Source organism: Vombatus ursinus, unplaced genomic scaffold (genome assembly GCF_900497805.2).
Source record: "Vombatus ursinus unplaced genomic scaffold, bare-nosed wombat genome assembly UNPS02014821.1, whole genome shotgun sequence".
Taxonomy (NCBI): domain Eukaryota; kingdom Metazoa; phylum Chordata; class Mammalia; order Diprotodontia; family Vombatidae; genus Vombatus; species Vombatus ursinus.
In genome coordinates, this window is record NW_020954599.1 from 6,557,259 (window position 1) to 6,576,683 (window position 19,425).

General features: G+C 34.5%; 1 protein-coding gene across 1 annotated transcript in view; it reads right to left on the reverse strand.

Moving 5' to 3' along the window:
- Positions 1-19,425, reverse strand: part of GRID2 (glutamate ionotropic receptor delta type subunit 2) — a 1,698,202-nt gene that overhangs the window by 771,688 nt on the left and 907,089 nt on the right. The window contains exon 4 of the mRNA XM_027837543.1: positions 18,791-18,996. Coding sequence (XP_027693344.1) covers positions 18,791-18,996 — 206 coding nt within the window. The remainder of the gene's footprint in view (positions 1-18,790; positions 18,997-19,425) is intronic.

Sequence of the window (19,425 nt, forward strand, 5' to 3'; positions counted from 1 at the left end):
GCGCTAACCCCAGATGTCTCCTTCCTGTATCTGGGCCTAGCTCCCTTTGTCACGTCCTCTCCCTTGGTGCAGCGCTAACCCCAGACATCCCCTTCTGGTATCTGATCCTACAAACATTCACTGGTAGGCGGGCTGAGGAGGAGGGGCTAGGAAGGTATATAGGGGCGGTAGGGGTCGGAGCTCACTGTCTCTTGCTCCTGCTCTCTTGCTCTTGATTTCCTGCTTGGCCTTGCTGTGATGGCCTCTGAATAAAGTTTGAGAGTTTGCACCTCCTGATCGGCTCGTCTCTGTGTTTATCCGGGTGGGCTCCAAAGACTGGTAAGTATGACCCTGGCAGCCTGCTCCTTATAGGAGGAGAGTGCACGGCGCGACCGGCACAAGGCAGTATTTGAGCTCAGGTCCTGCCAAATCCAAGCCCAGCACTTTATTCATTTTGCCACCTAGCAGTCTAGGTGAAAAGTAAGATTCCAGAAATGGAAATTTGTTTCAGAATCTTGATGGAAAAGTGCTCAACATATTTTGAAAAAGTTCAATCAGCATTCAATTTTCTATGGAAGTTCTTATTATTACACGTTAAGTGGGAATCATTTTTTTTTTTTTACAAATAGAGGGTAGGAGTTAGGTCCATGGGCAGATGTAAGACTTACATGGACCCCTGAGGTCAACCAGGTTATCATTAATGCTAAAAGAGATTGGGAGGAGCTTGAATATTTGAAATCCACAAGTAATGAAATTACTAATCTTTATCATTCTCCATTAATCATTCTCCATTTAAAAAAAAACCTTCAAAAAGGAATATTTACTTGATTTATTTGAATTTCATTTCCCTTTAATTCTTAAGCACTTATTTTTATGTAGGTACTAGGTGGTACAGTAGATAGAGTGCCAGACCTAATCTTCCTGAGTTCAAATCTGGTCCCAGATACCTACCAGGTATGTGACCCTGGGCAAGTAAGTTAATCCTGTTTCCCTCAGTTTCTTTATCTGTAAAGTGAAATGGAGAAGGAAATGGCAAACCACTGCAGTACTTTTGCCAAGAAAATCCAAAATAGGGTTTGGACACAACTGAAAAATGACTGAATGCTAAACCAACAGTGAAATGGTCAAAAGACAAGCTTATAAACAAGGAAAGAGAAAAAATAAATAAAAAGGCTTTCATTCCAAAGATCCTTCAAGAGATTGTTCATGTTTTAACAGTAATTTAAAATTTCATATCAACACAATGAAGTATGAGAATGACTAAATTTCCTTGTAGCTAAAACATGTCTATTCTATTGAAGTTATGTTTGTGATATTTAAAATAAAATGATTTGGTCCCTTGCAGCAGATTTATAAATTATCAAAGGTTGAAGGGTTAATGAATACTTTGCTTTTGATTATAAGTCAACTCTTAAGGAAGCCTTATGCCACCAGACTTGATAATGCTAAGTTGAGTCATTTTGGATCTTTCCTGTTTAGGAATTATTGCCATAGTGCTAAGGGAAGGGAAAATGGAGAAATTTTGAATGTACAATGTCATATCTGTTTCATTTCATTTTACTTGGAGTCAGAACAGAAGCACAGGTAGTAATCAACTAGAATAAGTGGCCTCAAAAAAAATAAGAAACATGAGATTAGAAGGTAAGATGACAAAAGTAAATTTGTCATCAAGACACTTCAAGATACTTCAAAGTAGCTACATTTTCTATTTCTTTTATTTCTCTCTGTTTATTACTATTATATTATTTATCCTTAAAAATGATTACTTATAGGAGGTGGTTAAAGAGGTATTTTCTAAAGGACAATCTGACTTGCTTATGCTATTCTTTGGTCCCTTCAACTATCCATGTTGAAGGCAATTTTATTATCTGCCTATGTAAGTTTTTTAAAAAGAATATCCCTATCTTTTGGTGGCAACCATCATAAATTGCTGCCATACAATCTCTAGAGATAATATCCAATCTCCTGAGAATGTGCCTTATAAATTAAATTCTATGTGAGTGCTGGTGAATGTCACAAGAAGATAAATTACAGTATTTCATGAAAGTGAGTACTTGTACATTGTCAATTTGCTTTAAAAATACATAATGGACCATAGACATATGTAGGGCATGGGCCAGGTGTTCCAGCACAGATAGCAACACCCAGCCAAGACCTATGCAAGCGTATGTCAATGATAATGATAAAAGGGGAATGACCAAGATGGTGAAGGGGCTTAGAATCATGTCATAGGATGATTAGCTGAAGATATTGTAAATATTTACCCTAGAAGAGAAGATTTACATAGGTATGAGAGTGGAATATGTTTAAGGGGCTGACATGTGGAAGAGCAATGTGATTGATTATGCATGGTTCTAGAGAAGAGAATTAAGAAAACTGGGTGAAAGTTGTAAAGAAAGGAATTTAGCATTGATATATCAAAAAATCTCTTCAACAATTTAAACTATCCAAAAATAGAACAGGCTTCTGTAAGGGGTAAAACCTCCTGAGAGGTCTTCAAGCAAAGGCTGAATGACCACTTGCTGGGCATACTGTATTGTGTTTTCTCATTCAGGTAAAGGTTAGACTAGGATGTCCCTTCCAATTTACAGATTCCCTGATTCCATACTCTTCAAATAGAAAACTTTCTGTAAATTCACATTAGAAGTTAGACATATTATCAAGAAATAAAATGATAATCACCATCCTTTAAATCATGAAAACTTGTTGTAAAAACTTTGGATAAATGCATCATTTAGGAAACAATGCACCACAAATGCAGTAATAAAGTGAATGTACCATTGTTTTAGGGGGGTGGAACCTGTGGCCTTGAGGACACATGTGACCCTCTAAGTCCTCCAGTGTGGTCCTTTGACTGAATCCAAATTTCATAGAACAAATCATTTTATTAAGGGGATTTATTCTGTGGAGTCTGGATTCAGTCAAAGGGCCACACTGGAGGACCTAGAGGGCCACATGTGGCCTCGTGGCTGCAGGTTCCCCACCCCTTGAACTTTGCTGCCATATATTCCAAATAAAGCCCATGTATAGAAAATGCTTAATTTGTGATTTGTTTATTGTAGAAAAGAATTCAGACAACCTAGAGTTTTGATACTGAATCTAAATTAGGAAAAATTACACTACTACACTTCCAGACATGGGAGAAATCCTCAGGAATGCAGAGCAAGAAACACTGAGAAGAGACATGGAATGTTACAAATTGAATAGAATAAAATCAAATTTTCAGAATATATTCTGATGTCATCATAAATCAAGCTCAATCTTTTATATACCTTCTATATCTAAATATATTGCTGTATCTGTTAATAAGTGACATACAGAAAAATCATTTTCAAGAATTACATGATTCTAAATCATCATAGAATGATTTGATTATGAAGTCAATTCAATTTGATAAATATTGATTAATGTCTCATATGCGGAGTGTTATACTTCAAATCAAAGTAGGCCCTGGTGGAAAAAAAAAAGAAAAAGACAAAAGCTAAACACTTCCTGCTATTAAGGATATTATATTTTATTAGGAGGATACAAAGTCATGCATACAGCAACTCACTCTTCTCACCCAGTGCAGATAGACTGTGCAATTGACTTAGCAGACTTGTTCTTTAGGGTATAGCCATATGGGTTTTTGTCTTCTTCCCACTCACAGTGAGTCAGTCTGAACCCTTTCACTTCGATAGACGTGGCACACATTCACTCTGTCCTGACACAGAAAGGAAAGGAAGAGGAACTGGAGATGGAAAGTGTGGAAGATACAGGTAGTGCTGGCATCCAAGTAACTTAGGTTTCTAAGATGCAAGGAGCTCAATGCTAGCTTACCCTTTGGCTGACTCTGTGTCCCCTGCCTCTCTTTCTCTGGGGCTAAATTCAGGAAATTCATCTAGTGCAATTTCTCTTTCCCTGGAGTATATTAGGCTAGTTTGAGCTCCCAAACTTTCCTACATAAAGAACCTGAGAATACCCACCTTAAGAGAGACATTGGGATTAAGACAATCAGCTCTGAAGATGGTGGAGGAAAAGTAGTGACTTGCTTGAGCTCTCCTCCAAACCCTCCAAATACCTATAAAAATGACTCTAAACAAATTCTAAAGCAGCAGAACCCACAAAAAGACAGAGTGAAACAAATTTGCAGCCCAAGATAACCTGGATGGTTGATCAGAAAGGTATATTGCGCCGGGTGGGGAGAGGAGCACAGTTCAGCATGGGCGCTCAGGCCGCAGAGAACCTGGAGCAGGTCTCAGAGGACTGAATCATGAATCACGGGCAGCTGTGACAGTTTCCAGACCTCTCAACTCACAAACACCAAAGAACTTAGGTCAGTGGGAAGGGTCTGTTTCTGCGATGAGAGAGAGGCATGGGGTCGCAGCCCCATTACCTAAACTCAGCCCTGGGGCAGCGGCTGCCTCATGAGCTTCTGGCCCACAGACTGAGGGGGAATCCAGTGGCTGATCAGAGGGGGATTGCAGGGATCTCTCTGCTAGTACAGGATTCTTTTGCTTTTCCCATGCTTGGATGTGGGTCATATTCTGGGTGGCAGTCCTGGGGTGAGAAGGAGCGCTGGCATGGTGGAGCTTGTAGTGGCTGTGGAGAGGAAATCCTCCTCACAATTCCAAGACAGAAAAGAGTGCTTGTGGTCACTTATAGATCAGAGCACAGGCCAGGAAAGGAGTAAACACTTCGCCCTTGATCATAGCACCTTGGAAGAATTGAAAATTTACAGGTCCCTAGAAGTATCTCTGAAAACAGCTGCACAAAACTCCTGAAGCTTGAGACAGTACATTCTCCAGACTGGAAATAAACTCCTACCTTAACAAAGAGTTTATAACTCAAATAATTGGCTAGGATCATGAGTAAGCAGCGCAAAAAGAGTGAGACTATACTATCTTACTTTGGTGACAAAGAAGATCAAAACACAAAACCAGAAGAAGACAATGAAGCCAAAGCTCCTACATCCAAAGCCTCCAAGAAAAATATGAATTGGTCCCAGGCCTTGGAAGAGCTCAAAAAGAATTTTTAGAAGCAATTAAGAGAAGTAGAAGAAAAACTGAGAGTGATACTAAAGGAGATCCAAAAAAAAAAATACTGAAGAAAATAACACTTTAAAAAATAGCCTAACTCAAATGGCAAAAGAGGTCCAAAAAGCCAAGGAGGAGAAGAATGCCCTAAAAAGCAAAATTGGCCAAATGGAAAAGGAAGTCTAAAAGCTTAATGAAGAAAATACTTCCTTAAAAATTAGAACGGAGGAATTGGAAGCTAGTGACTTTATGAGAAATCAAGATACTGTAAAACTAATCCAAAAGAATGAAAAAATAGAAGAGAATGTCAAATATCTCATTGGAAAAACAACTGACCTGGAAAATAAATCCAGGAGACAGAACTTAAAAATTATTGGACTATCTGAAAACCATGATCAAAAAAAAGTGCCTAGACATCATCTTTCAAGAAATTATTGAGGAAAACTGCCCTGATATTTTAGAACCAGAAGGTAAAATAGAAATTGAAAGAATCCACCGATCACCTCCTGAAAGAGATCCCCAAAGGAAAACTCCTAGGAATATTGTAGCCAAATTCTAGAATTCCCAGGTCAAGGAGAAAATATTGCAGGCAGCCAGAAAGAAATAATTTAAGTACTGTGGAAACACAATCAGGATAACACAAGATTTAGCAGCTTCTACGTTAAGGGACTATAGGACATGGAGTATGATATTCCGGAGGGCAAAGGAGATGGGATTACAACCAAGAATCACCTACCCTGCAAAAGTGAGTATAATCCTTCAGGGTAAAAAAATGGTCATTCAATGAAATAAGAGACTTTCAAACATTCCTGAAGAAAAGATCAGAGCTGAATAGAAAATTAGACTTTCAAATACAAGACTCAAGTGAAACATGGAAGAGGTAAACAGGAAAGAGAAATCATAAGAGAATTATTAAGGTTGAACTGTTTACAGTCCTGCAGAGAAACATGATATTTATAACTCATGAATCCTTTGTCAGTATTAGGGTAGTGGGAGGGAAAATAATTATAGGTATGTATAGATAGATAGATAGATGGCACAGGGTGAGTTGAAGATGTAGGGGTGATATCTGGAAAATAACATTAAGAGGTGAGAGAGGATTATACTGGGAGAAGAAGAAAGGGAGAAGTAGAATGGGGTAAATTATCTCATATGAAACAGACAAGAAAATGCTTTTACAGTGAAGGGGAAATGAGGGAAAGTGAGAGGGAATGAGCGAATCTTATTCTCATAGGATTTGGCTTAAAGAGGGAATAACATACACAATGGGATATGGAAATCTATCTCACCCTACTGGAAAATAAGGGGGGAAGGGGATAAGAGAGCAAGGGGTTGATAGATGGGAAAGCAGATTGGGGGAGGGGATAATCAGAAGCAAACACTTCTGAGGAGGAACAGGATCAGAAGAGAGAGTAGAATAAATGGGTAGGATAGGATGAAGGGAAATATTATCAGTTTTTCACAACATGACTACTATGGAAGTGTTTTGCATGACTATACCTCTATAACCTGTATTGAGATTCTTGCCTTTTCAATGAGGGTGGGTGGGGAGGGAGGAAGGGAGAAAATTTGTAACCCAAAGTTTTAAAAACACATATTAAAAATAACATATGTATATGTATATATATATATATGATAAAAAAAAAAGAGAGAGATCTGTATAGAAATGGAAGGGAGAGGTGTCAAAGACAGAAGAGATTGTCCATACAAAATATACGAGAAATACTAAAAGATCAAAAGTCCAAGGGAAGAAACCTGAGTGAAACTGGTTCTTAAGTGCATAAACAGAGAGAGGCTAGAACAAACAGAAGGGAAAAATGAGTAAAAATGAGGACATGCCAAAATAGAAGGAATAATGTTAAGTTGTTAAGGAAAATCCCCTAGTGAAAAAAAGAGAATCCCATGGAATCTCCAGAAATGATGAAATAACAATTAAGGAAATCTCAGAAAATTTTCAAAAAAGGAAATAAAACTACTAAAATAAGATATTAAACGTGGAATGGAATTGAAAATTCAAGCTAGCTCTCAGTACAAAATTGGGCAGGGGTGAAAAAAGGGAAAGCGCATCAGAGCCTTACAGAAATTAAAATACAAGATGAAGAGTATCTATAAAGAAGTAAAAGTCTTGAAAGAGGAGAGCTGTGAAATGTAAAAATTAGAGAAGTGGAAAAAATATGGAAAAAGAGAAGAAAATGATAATTTTAATAAATGTGAGAATTTTATGCAAACCAAAATGATTAACTTTGAAAACATGGTATGCAGAGAACAATTAAGGATCACAGTTCTCCTAATACATACATACATACACACACACACACACACATATATATATGTATATATATATATATGTCAAATTTTAAAAAAAAGAAAGAAACTTATATATTATAATATATAATGGTGATAATATAAGAAAACTGTCCAGACTGTTCTAATGCATACCATAAAATGTGACTAACAAACTTTTGAAACTTCATGGCATGGATTGATTAAGTTTTAAAATTTCAATAAGAAACAATATTTTTTTTCAAATAGCCAGGAGGAAAACCTTCAAATATTAAGGATCATCAGTTTGAAAGACCCAGGAGGTATCTGCTTTCTCAAGAAATCATAGGTAAGAAGTGAAAAAAACAAAGCCTACATTCTTCTCCCATCCTTACTCACTATGTGTAACTCCTTGAAGTGGGGCAACAGCAGAGTTGAGCATTTTAAAGAGAAAGCAAAAGACCTTAAGCTACCACTCCAAAATAACATATTCCATAAAGCAGAGCAAAATTATCAACATTAATGGTGAACATTCAACCAGAAAGACGCAGTTGAGAAATTCCTGGAAAAAATAGGTAAATAAGGATAATTATCAATAACATATTAAATAATGAAATCAATAGGTTCGTATTTGTTGGTTATTGATTAAAAAGGAGATGTTGAATTGAAAGATTAAAGAAAGAGGAACAGGCATTTATGAAGTGCTTCCTATGAGCCAGGCATTGTGCTAAGCACTGACTTCAGGTACACTATTGCTGGAACAAAGACAAATTATCAAGCAAGTAAAGTACAAAAAACAACTAAAAATTTCAGGGGAATTTAAACATTTGAAGGAATGTCTACATATGAGAAAGTGGGCAAGAACCTCACAGATCACTGTAGTCTCAACTCTTTTTCTAGATGAAGAAATTGGGATTCATAGATGATAAATAGCTTAGCTATCATCACAAAGGCAGTAAACAGTGTAGACAGAATTTGAAGCTGTCATAGGACCCCAGATTAAGAGTTAGAAAAGATAACTGATGTCATCCAATATTATTAAAATGGTTATAATTATGGAAATTCTATTTTGGACATGTTGAGTTTGAGATACCTATAGGACACCCGTTTCCTACTAATAATAATGATATATATGACATGCTTATGATGTAATGTTATATTATACTAGCATATATTTCCTAAACAAATTATGTAAATAAAAATTCACAGTTTCTTATACAATCTTCTTTTTTGTTCTTTCAATATTGATAAATTTCTGGCTATTGCTAATTTTAAAATCACAATAAAAAGTTTTTCAAAAAACAAAGTAAAGCATGAAAGTACTGAACATTTACTTGGGGTAAGGGGAAGGTATATGTTTATAAAAAGAGGTAATTGGATTTTGAATGAGGGAATTTCCACATTAGATGTTCACTTTCACCAAAGAAAGGGTGTATCTCTCAATTCTCCACCTGGTATAAAGAGTGAGGGAGAAACATAGAACAAGGCATTAAATAATGACCTTACATTTTTAAAGGCAAAGTACTGAAAAATAATGGAGAGCTGCTGAACAAAATATGGCACATGAATAGAAGAAATGCTATTGTGCCATAAGAAATTCTAAAAGGGACAGCTTCAGAGAAACCAGTGAACATTTATATGGATTAATTCAGGATGAAGCAAGCAAAAGAACAATTTACACAATAACAACAACATGAAAACAAATGACATTAAAAGCCTTCAGAATTCTGATCAACATAATAATCAACAATGCTAAAGTGATACCCATCTCCTTACAAAAAGGTAATGGAGTGTGCAAGACAGACTTTTGCTTTTAAACAGTCAGTGTGAGAATTTTATTTTATTTTTTGCTTGACAAGATATATTTATCACAAAGGTTTAATTTTTCCTTTTTTGATGAGGGAGGGGTATGGGAAAAAGATAATTTTTCTTTTTAGATATTTTAACTTAAAAAGCAAAGTGATAAACATGAAAACTATGTTATGATTAAATTAAATATAGACAATGAGAAATATCTGTACCAAATGTGTATGCACAGATGGTATATTAATAAAGATTAACTGAATTTTTAAAAATAGTAATGTTCAAAGATTTTAATATTCCTGTCTCAGAGCTTGATAAATCTAATGGAAAGAGAAATAAAAATGAATGCATAAAGCTGAACAAATTATAGATGAAGTTAGACTGAAGGGATGGTTCAAATGAGAATGTCAAAGCTGATCAAATGTTAGGGCATAGAGATATTTCAATTAATGTTAAAAGGTAGAAATAATAAATGCAGCTTTACAGATCACAATAAAATAAAAATATTAGTAAAAACTGGGAATAAAAGCAAAAGATACATATCAAAATGGAGATCCATTAATGATATCCTGAATTTAAAAAATGGGTCAAGAAAAATTACATAAACATTTTGTATTTATATTAAATGAAATGATAATGATAAGGCAATATATTAAAATTTCTGGGAACCAGCCAAAGCAGTCCTCAGAATAAAAATTATCTGAAAACTTACATGAACAGATGATTGAACTCATTATATAACTTTTAAAAAGGAAATGAACAAAAAAATAAGCCTCAAAGATGGAATTCTTTAAAATTAAAGGAAAAATAGATGATATATACATAGAGAGAGATATAAAAAACCCAAACCTGGTTTAACTAGTAGAATTGGTAAGCTGTCAGACAATATGACCACAAAAGAGGGTTGAAAATTAAATTACCAAAATAAAAAAAAGCAATGTAAATCATCACAAGTTGAAATGAAAATAATTATCAGATTATACCGTACTGATTACAAGATAGAAAATTTAAGAATAGAAAATGCCTAGGTTACTAGGAAATAAAAAAACCTGCAAATAAACCGTACTTAGAAATGAAATGTAACAAGTCTCTCACATACACACACACACACACACACACACACACACACACACACACACACACCCCCAAACAAGGGAGATTCTTTGGTTTAAACTCATCAAATTGTGAATTTTCTCAAGCATTTAAAGAACACTTAATATTTAGACTTCTCAAATTATTCTTAAAAAATGAGAAAGAACTATACTATTCTTTTATGAGGTAAATTAATCCTCATATGTAAACCAGTAAAGGATAATGCAAAGAAAGGAAAGTATATTATCAATGTCACTATTTGATATTGATTAAAAAAATTTAATTAATGTCCTAAAAAAAGATAAGAATACAGAATGTGCCAGAAGTAAGACTTTCAGAAAGATAGATAGAGATATAAATGTATATATGTACATATAGATACACACACATGTATTTATATTCATTATTAGCAAATTGTATTTATAATGGGCATGAAAGCTGTATCAACATCAGGAAAATAATGACCATTATTAATCACATAAAAAGCACAACCTAACTTTTTGATTACATTAATAAATGCAGAAAAAAGCGTTTAAATGCTATTATATACGGGAAAATTCCTAAGGAATGTGGCCATAAATGGGCTGTCATGTAATATGATAACAAGAAACATTTCTAAATCCAAAAGTTTACATTATTTGTGACAGGGAAACACTAGAAGCTTTTCTAATAAATATATCGGACGATCAAGGATATCCCATCTCCACATTATTTGACATAAAAATTTTAGTTTCTAGAAATAGGAAAAAAAGAAAATATAAAGTTTTATGCTTTAGCAAAGGGGAAAGAAAATTATACTTAATTTACTTACTATGATAATTTATATAAAGAATCCCAAAGTATCAGAAAAGAAACTAAATGAGACAATTAACAGCTTTAACAAAACATCAGGATACAAAAGAAATATACAAGTAACTCATACTTCTGAATAAGAGTAAAAAAAATACAGAAAAAAAAAGGAAATACCTTTCAACATTACTACAAAATTCATGAAATATTTGAGTTAGCTTACCAACATCAATGTAAATACAACTATAAATCAGTTTATAGGAATTAATACTAAATTATATAATTGGGATCAAATTCATTATTTGGAGTTGGGCTGTGCCAATATTATCAAATGATGATACTACTAGATGTTAGATGCTAGTACTACATCATAAGGACTATGTAGGAGTACTTTATAGAGGCTGACAAAAATAACAAAAAATGAAAATATGATGAGAAATAATAATACAGAGGAAATAAAAAGGTATTAAGTCTAGATCTCAATTATATTTTAAAATAACAACCTTTGATTGATTAAGAAAGAGGACAGAAGTTAAATGGAACAGACCAGATAAGGAAGAATTAGAAGCAACCAAAATCATGACTTGGTTTTCAAAAAACTTTGGATGACAAGTTACTTGATGGGAAGCTCTTTCTTTGATAAGAAATACAGGGGATAGAGAGAACAAAATGATATGGCATCAAATGGGTTTAAACCAAAATCTTTCACCATAGAACAACTTCAAATGGATATGCAACTAGATATAAAAGGTCATATCATTAAAAAAAAAAAGAGAACAGGATCAGGTATCTTTCAAAGCTATTGCCAACAGATAAGAGAGATCACAAAAGTTAAAAACACAATTTTAATTACATGAAATTGAAAGTCTTTTGCAGAAACAAAATCAATGCAGCCAAAATAAGGAAGGAAGCCAATGATTATTTTGTTTGTTTGTTTTTGTTTTAATCACACCAAATCTTGGACAAGAGTTTAATAACTAGTATATATGTGAATTGACATAAATATATAGGATCAAGACCAATTTCAGAAAAAATGAAGAAACAATTCTGCAATGAATTATAATTTATTTACAACTCTATGCTCCAAATAACTAGTAATTAAAAATGCAAAACACAATAATTCTATGATTTCACCTCACATCCCTCCAATTTTCAAGTATAGCAATTGTAAGTGTTGGAAAGATTATAGCAATATAAAAAAAATTCATACACTCTTGGTGGAGTTGTAAATTTGACTAACCATTCTGCAAAACAACTTGGAATTACATTAAAAGCAAGTGACTAAAATGTTCTTTAATTCACAAATCCCAATGCTAGAAATATACTCTAAAGAGAGAAAGGCAAGTGATACATATATATATATATATATATATATATATATATATATATATATATATATATTTAAAACAGAATTTTTGTGACAGCAAACAACTTGAATGAGATAAGGGTCTATTGCTTGACTAATGGCTAAGTGAAATGTCACATTAATATAATGGATTATGTCATCATGAGAAATGAGGAATATAATGATTTCAGAGAAATAATGAAAAATAAACAAATTCAGAATAAAATAATCAGAAAGAGGAAAACATCATACATAGTGAACATCACAATGCACCTCGGAATATAAAGAAGAAAACAAAATTTAAGTTGCATAATCATAACTGTTTGGTCCTAGTAAAGAACTGAGCACACTAATCTCCTTTCATTGAAGAGTCAGGGCATAATGCACATAGAATTTTATGTACTGCTATCTAAAACACCATAATATTAAGATGACCAAAATAGAGGAAAACAACCAAACAGAACAAGACTTCTTGTTCAAGAACCATGTGACAAACAAATAAACTAGGAAGTAGAGAAAATGCAATCTTATTTAATAAAGGTAGTTCCCCCTCTAAGATAGGCTTTTGATCCTGAAAAATGCAACCCAAGCCTATTCTCAGTCACTATGACTAGAACTGTGGTCTCTAGTAGCCAAAAAGACCTGACACCTAGCTGCCTGAACTCTTTATAAAGGGGGATTATAGAGGATATAGGTCATCAAAAAATAAGTAAAAACTTTCCCTCTTTTAACGAATTGATATATTTTTATTGAGAAAAAGGCCTTAATGTTTTTTTAATGCACAACTGAAAACAAGATTTAATGGACTTTTTCAGAAAAGCAGTACTTAGTGACAAAGGGCCCATTTTTTTTGTGCCTAAGAGGTACAAGGTTTTCAGATTAAAAGCCAACATCACACTTAACCCAAAGCTATCTCTCCTTACCCTAGTCATTTCAAGCCACATCATTGTCATTTTTTCTGCTGGTATCACAATAGGTTGATTTATGTGGCTGTACATAGCTCTAATCTTTCCCTAAGAGCCTTGAAGCCCTTGAAATATTGGTAAAGCACAAAAGCAAAAACATTTATTACTTTTCAAAGACTTTCAAGGGTGTATAATAAGTCCTATGTCTAAAGTCAGAAAAATATAATCTAAAAATCACACGGTTAACTTTTCTAACCATTAAAGAGCAAAGCTTAGAGAACTCTCTTTTATTAAACCTTTTGCTCTATACTTGTTAAACATTATTGTTTCTTGATAATTAGATGTGCTTTTCTGCTTGACTTTCAGTAGAAAACACACCTAGCATAGTAATTTTAACACCTTACAGACCACCTTCTACACCTGAAATGTTTTATGAAAAGTTGTTAAATTTATGAAAGTAATATTTACATAGGATGAAGAATGGCTATTTAATCTTACTTCATTGATATAGAGAAATCCTAGTGAGATAACTGCCAATATAGATAAGCACCTTCTTTTAAACTTGTGGTCTTAGAGTTTCCTTGACCCAGGATCATGCAACCAGCCTGTATCAGGGGTAGGATACAAATCCAGTTTTCCTTAGCTCCAAGGGAAGCTCGCTCTCGCTCTTTCTCTCTGTCTCTCTGTCTTTCTGTCTCTCTGTCTCTCTCTCTGTCTCTCCGTCTCTCACTCTCGCAACACGATCATGAAGTTACATACAAATAATAAACATCATTCTACTAGGTTTGTATGTTTCATCCAGAAAACACTTTCTACCTGGGCAGAACAAGTCATCTTCTTTTTTTTTTTTTTTTTGGCAGATTACCGTTTTATTGAGGTACTTGTGGCAATCACTGTGAGGTTAAGTGACTTGCAAAGATCACCCAACTAGCCAAGAACACTCAACCAGTATGTGCATCTCAGGCAAGACTTGAGGTTTGGTCTTTCTGACTCTTAGGCAAGCTCTCTGGCCACTATAGTACAATAACACAATTTATAGCTAGTTGATACACTTATTTTTTTAAATTGTGGTTCTGTGCTATAGTTAGCATTTAGTTTATTAAATCCATTCAACTGCTATTTTAAAAAAAATGAACTATTTTCTTAACATCTCATGTACTAATGTAGAATATGTACATGTTATGTACAATGTATGTGCTACATATAAGGTATATGATAATTTAACATATCTTATATCTCTAATGAAAATCTAATGGCTTATTGGGTATCTGCCATCTGGTATTAGTCACAGGTTCAGAGGTTACTTTTGGCACTTTCAAATTCTTATGCAGCTCATGACAAAACCCCATCTACTGTCATTTTTTATTTAATGACCCAAATTCATTTAAGAATAAATGTTATCCCTGCATTTTCAAGGACTATGTCATTCTACTATTTTGTAGAGTGTCCAAAGAGTATTAAGGTTAGGATAGGAATAAGATAGAGGGGAAGGACAGGTATCACCTCTGGTATTTACAGACACTGTATATAACAGATTTTTGAAATATCACAGTTGTTTCAAACACCCAATGACATTTGCAGGGATCTTATAGAAGGCATGTATTCAGGACTTCATTTGCTACAGTAGAGATTCTCCTAAAGATAGTAAAAATGGTATTATACATAGATGTCAAATGCATGGATCATATGTGACTCCATGGGTCACACTCCCAATTATGACTCAAACTAGATTAAAATGTAATTGGAAAATATTCAACAAAATACATAAAAATGCAATAAAGTTTTGAAAAAGATAAATTTTAAAACTAAGTTAGTATGTGGCACACAGGGATCCTTACATACAATTTAGTTGTCTCCTTTAGTATTTGAGTTTGAGACCACTTGTGTAATGCATAGAGAGCCAGGAAGACCACTGTTCAAGTGCTCCTCTGACACATAATGGCTATGTGACCCTGGGTAAGTCACCTCTCGTTTTAATGCTGTAAGCGACTCTCTAAGAAGAGTATAGAATCTCTCCTGGCAGAGAGAATTTCCTCATGTAGGAGTTAACTATATTAATAAAATCATAGGTCCTGTCTCTATACCAAGTATCTATTTTCCAACCTGAGAGCTTATATATAGCATGGTGTATCAACTACATGGCACGGTAGATAGAGCCTCAGGACCTGGAGTCAGGAAGGCTCATCTTCCTGAGTTCAAATCTGGCTTCAGACACTTACTAGCTATGTGACCCTGGGCAAGTACTTAACCCTGTTTCCCTCAGTTCCTCATCTGAAAAATAAGTTGGAGAAGGAAATGGCAAACCACTCCAGTATGTTCACCAAGAAAACCCCAAATGGGGTCACAAAGAGTCAGATGTGACTGAAAGGACTGAGCATCAATAGCAATATCCCCGGAAAGAGACTCCAAGGGGTTTACGGTACCGCGCTGTTATTATCCACCCCCAAGACTATGAGTTCCAAAGTGATTATGTCCTTTTACTATGGTGAAGAATCAGAAGAAATTAAGGTGTATAAGATTTTTAACCTCCATGGAGGTATCGGCAGTTGTCTGGTATTATGTTTGGGTGCAGCAAATATTTGACTAGTTGCTTTCCTCCTTTGTTATTTATGTTGTTTTATGTCTTAATGAAATGATCCTGCTATCGGATTTATGTTTCTTGGTAATGGTCTAGCAATAGAGTAATATATCAGATGGGGCCTCAGGCTGTCCATTGAGTAATTATTACCCCAAGCAGCCATACTTAACCTGGGAATAGCCAAGGCTGAGGGTAGGACATTTTGTTTGTGAGGACTCACCTGGAATGTTGACGGACTGAATAAAGCTATTTTGAAGTACAAGCTCAGCCTGAGACAACCTGCCTGGAACTTGCAGGGATCCTTTGAAAAATTATAGGAGGGAGTGGATTTTGGCAATGACATTTCATAATATAAGTTCCTTACATCAACAGATTCAAAGCCACACAACTGTTAGTAGCTCTCACATCAAGGAGATATATTTAATGTTTTCTTTTATTTTTTTCTCAAATATAATTTAACAGTAAGTTTTCAAAAGCAAACTATTTTGCAGGCAAATAGTTCAAGTGACCACTATTACCACTATGTTTCAAAGTGGACCTCAATTTTTTTTTGTTGTTTATTGTTGAAGGGGCATGGTACATTGTGAGGAAGGAATTTGGAGAGTACTGGGCCTGGAGTCAGGAAGACTTGAGCTGAAATCTGGCCTCAGACATATATTAGTTATGTGACCCTGGGCAAGTCACCTAACATCTATTTTTTAATCCATTGGGTAAGGAAATGGCAAACTACTCCAGTATCTTTGTCAAGAAAACTCCATGAACAGTATGGTCCACAGGGTCACAAAGAGTTGGACGTGAATGACCAATTGAACAACAACAAATTGTGATAAAGTAAATCTGTGTGACCAAATAATAGCATATTTTGAAGTGGCATTGTTATTCTTTCACTGCACATTTCATACTTCAGTACTGGGTTAAATATTCAACATGGCTTTTCATTTATTAGAAAATAAAATTTTTTTTTTTACAAATTAGTAGGACTTAACCTCCATTAAGAACTATTATTCTTGTTCTACCTATCAAGTATGGTGATAGTGATGCAGAAATTGATGTCATGCTGTGGACTCCTGGGAAGGGAACATAAGATATTGGCTAAATTTCATAAGAAAGAAGACAAAGTGGTAGCTATCTAACCTAGGACTGTAAGATTTTATGTTTACTAGATAACTGGAGGAGAACCACCTTTGGCTCTGCAATACAATCTGTCTTCTGTTGAACTGGGCCCCACTCCCACTAGCCATTTGTAAGAGTTGCTACATGTTTCTTCCTTCCTTGTCAACTGTATAAGACCAAAGGACTTTTTGCTATTCAGACAGTGAGGGGAGACCCACCTCAAGACATAGACCAGAGGAGTGCCATTTCTTATCTACAGCTTGCGAAGCACCTTTACTGGCTACAGCAAATATTTTTTTAATTAACTTTATTATCATATAGTAGTTTTTTTTGGGGGGGGAGGGAGGTATAAGCTATTTCTTCCTTCTCTGGGTCTCTCAAATTCAGAGGGCAATTTCAAGTAAATGCAGGAAGTAATATGAATAAGAGTATTTGATTAACACTCCTTTTCAATTATTTCTTTGAGAAAACCAAAATAACTCCAATTTATTTGGTAAAAGGAGCATTCATTCCCCTAACTGACAAGAAGGGTTAAACCAGTTTGAGGGTAACCAAGGGGTCTCAAACCTGTGAATTAGGGAGGTGTCTTGTTGACCATAAGTGAATCACGCAATCAAAACTTCCCTGACGACCAGTGCAAAAAGTAACCAATGTTATTCATATTCTACTTATTGGAGAATCAAAGAGATTAAAAGGGAATTAGATTACATTTATTACCTAGCTCTAAGGATTTATTAAAACACAATTAAAACCACTCTGATGACCAGTGAAAAGTAGACATATTCTTCATGTTCTATGATTTTTTTTGTACATTGTACCCTCTTGTATATGGGTAAAGACCAAATGTGGTTTATTGCAGAGAATGCTGCACTTGGAGTCAGGAAGAACTGGGCTCTCAAATCCTTTCTCTGATACTCTGAGAAAGTATTGTAACACTTGAACTTTAGGCCAATATCTATGATTTATCTATTAAATTATATTCAGTTGTGTTCTGAGTTAGGGTGGGGGTCTTCCACTAATGGAATCAAAGATCCTTGACACATTGATGTGTGTGGGTGCAGAACATGCTTTAAGATTTCTTTACTTCTATATTAGTTCATGTCTTACATTATTTTGCCATTGGATCTATGGCTTTGATATGGTCTAGCAATAGAATAATGCATTAGATGTGCCCTTTGGCCATCAGATGAACATTAATTACCATAGAAACAGTGACATTGAACCTGGAAGCAACTAAGAGTGTACCACAATATTAGAGTGAAAAAAAAATCATAGAACATGAAGAACATGTCTACTTTTCACTGGTCATCAGAGTAGTTTTAATTGTGTTTTAATAAATCCTTAGAGCTAGGTAATAAATGAAGAAATATAATAAAAATATGAGGATATGGCAATATAAAACAAACAGTGTTCACTGCTTTAGAAAGTTTTACAGTTTTAATTACTAACGGTGTTATATAGTTCACAATGCAGAAGTGTGTCTGCTGTATGTTTCGTATGTTTAAGTAATAAAGTTTCCTTTAGGTAAATCTTTGCTAATAAGAGGACTGTGAATTTTAGAACTTGCCAAAGAAAAAATTAAGAATTAGTGAGAGTACACTGAACTCTCAAATCTATTTGTAAACTAAAAATCATTCATTCAGTTATGTAACTTTTACATCATCATAAAACTTTTTAAATTCCCCTTGGCCTTGTGCCCGAACACTCATAAATACAAATATTCAAAGCAATTAACTGAAGAGTTGGGGTAAATGTGATGAGCAAAGAATCTCCCATGCTATTTCCCATTAGTGTTAATGAGAGTTGCAGAGTTAATTTCTTGGCATTTCTCCAAAATTGGATTATTCTCTGAGCCCAAACATACACTTATTTATACTACATTCACACTGCCAATGTAATTTCTACTTACCTCTGTAATGAAGGATTTGGCCGTAGAAGGATTCATCACCAGAATGGCTCGTCGAAGGGTGTCTCTATAGCGGTTTAGTTCTTCTATTCTCATTGTATCAAAGAGAGTGGTGATCATTCTGTTGATGTTATTTTCTACTTTCTGCAGTGCCACATCCATCCCCTGCTGAGACCCTTTGTCCAAAAACTCTTGTATTCCACGGATATCTAGGAACATCAAAAGCCCATCAGATGCTAATTAAAGCTCAAAAGAAAAAAGAAACGTGTTTTTTGGCACCTTCATACACACACACATATACACATATATTCATATGTATATTTAGTTCTGTAATGAAAATAATCTGAAGGAAATGAAAACTCACGTAGTTATCTGTTGGAATGCTCTTATATTAAAAACATAACCTGATATGTTAGAATAAATAAAAAGTTATGGATTGATACTTATTTTCTTCATATGTGTGCCTTCTTTTGAATCACCATGCCATTTGAAATACATATAAGTATTTCTAATTTTTTTTAATTCCGTATGTAAAAATGAGGAAAAAAACAATCCTCCTATCCTCTTTTCCTTCCCTCATCCCACCTTACTCCACAGGTAACGATAATAGGCATTCAGTATATTTTGTCCAACATAGA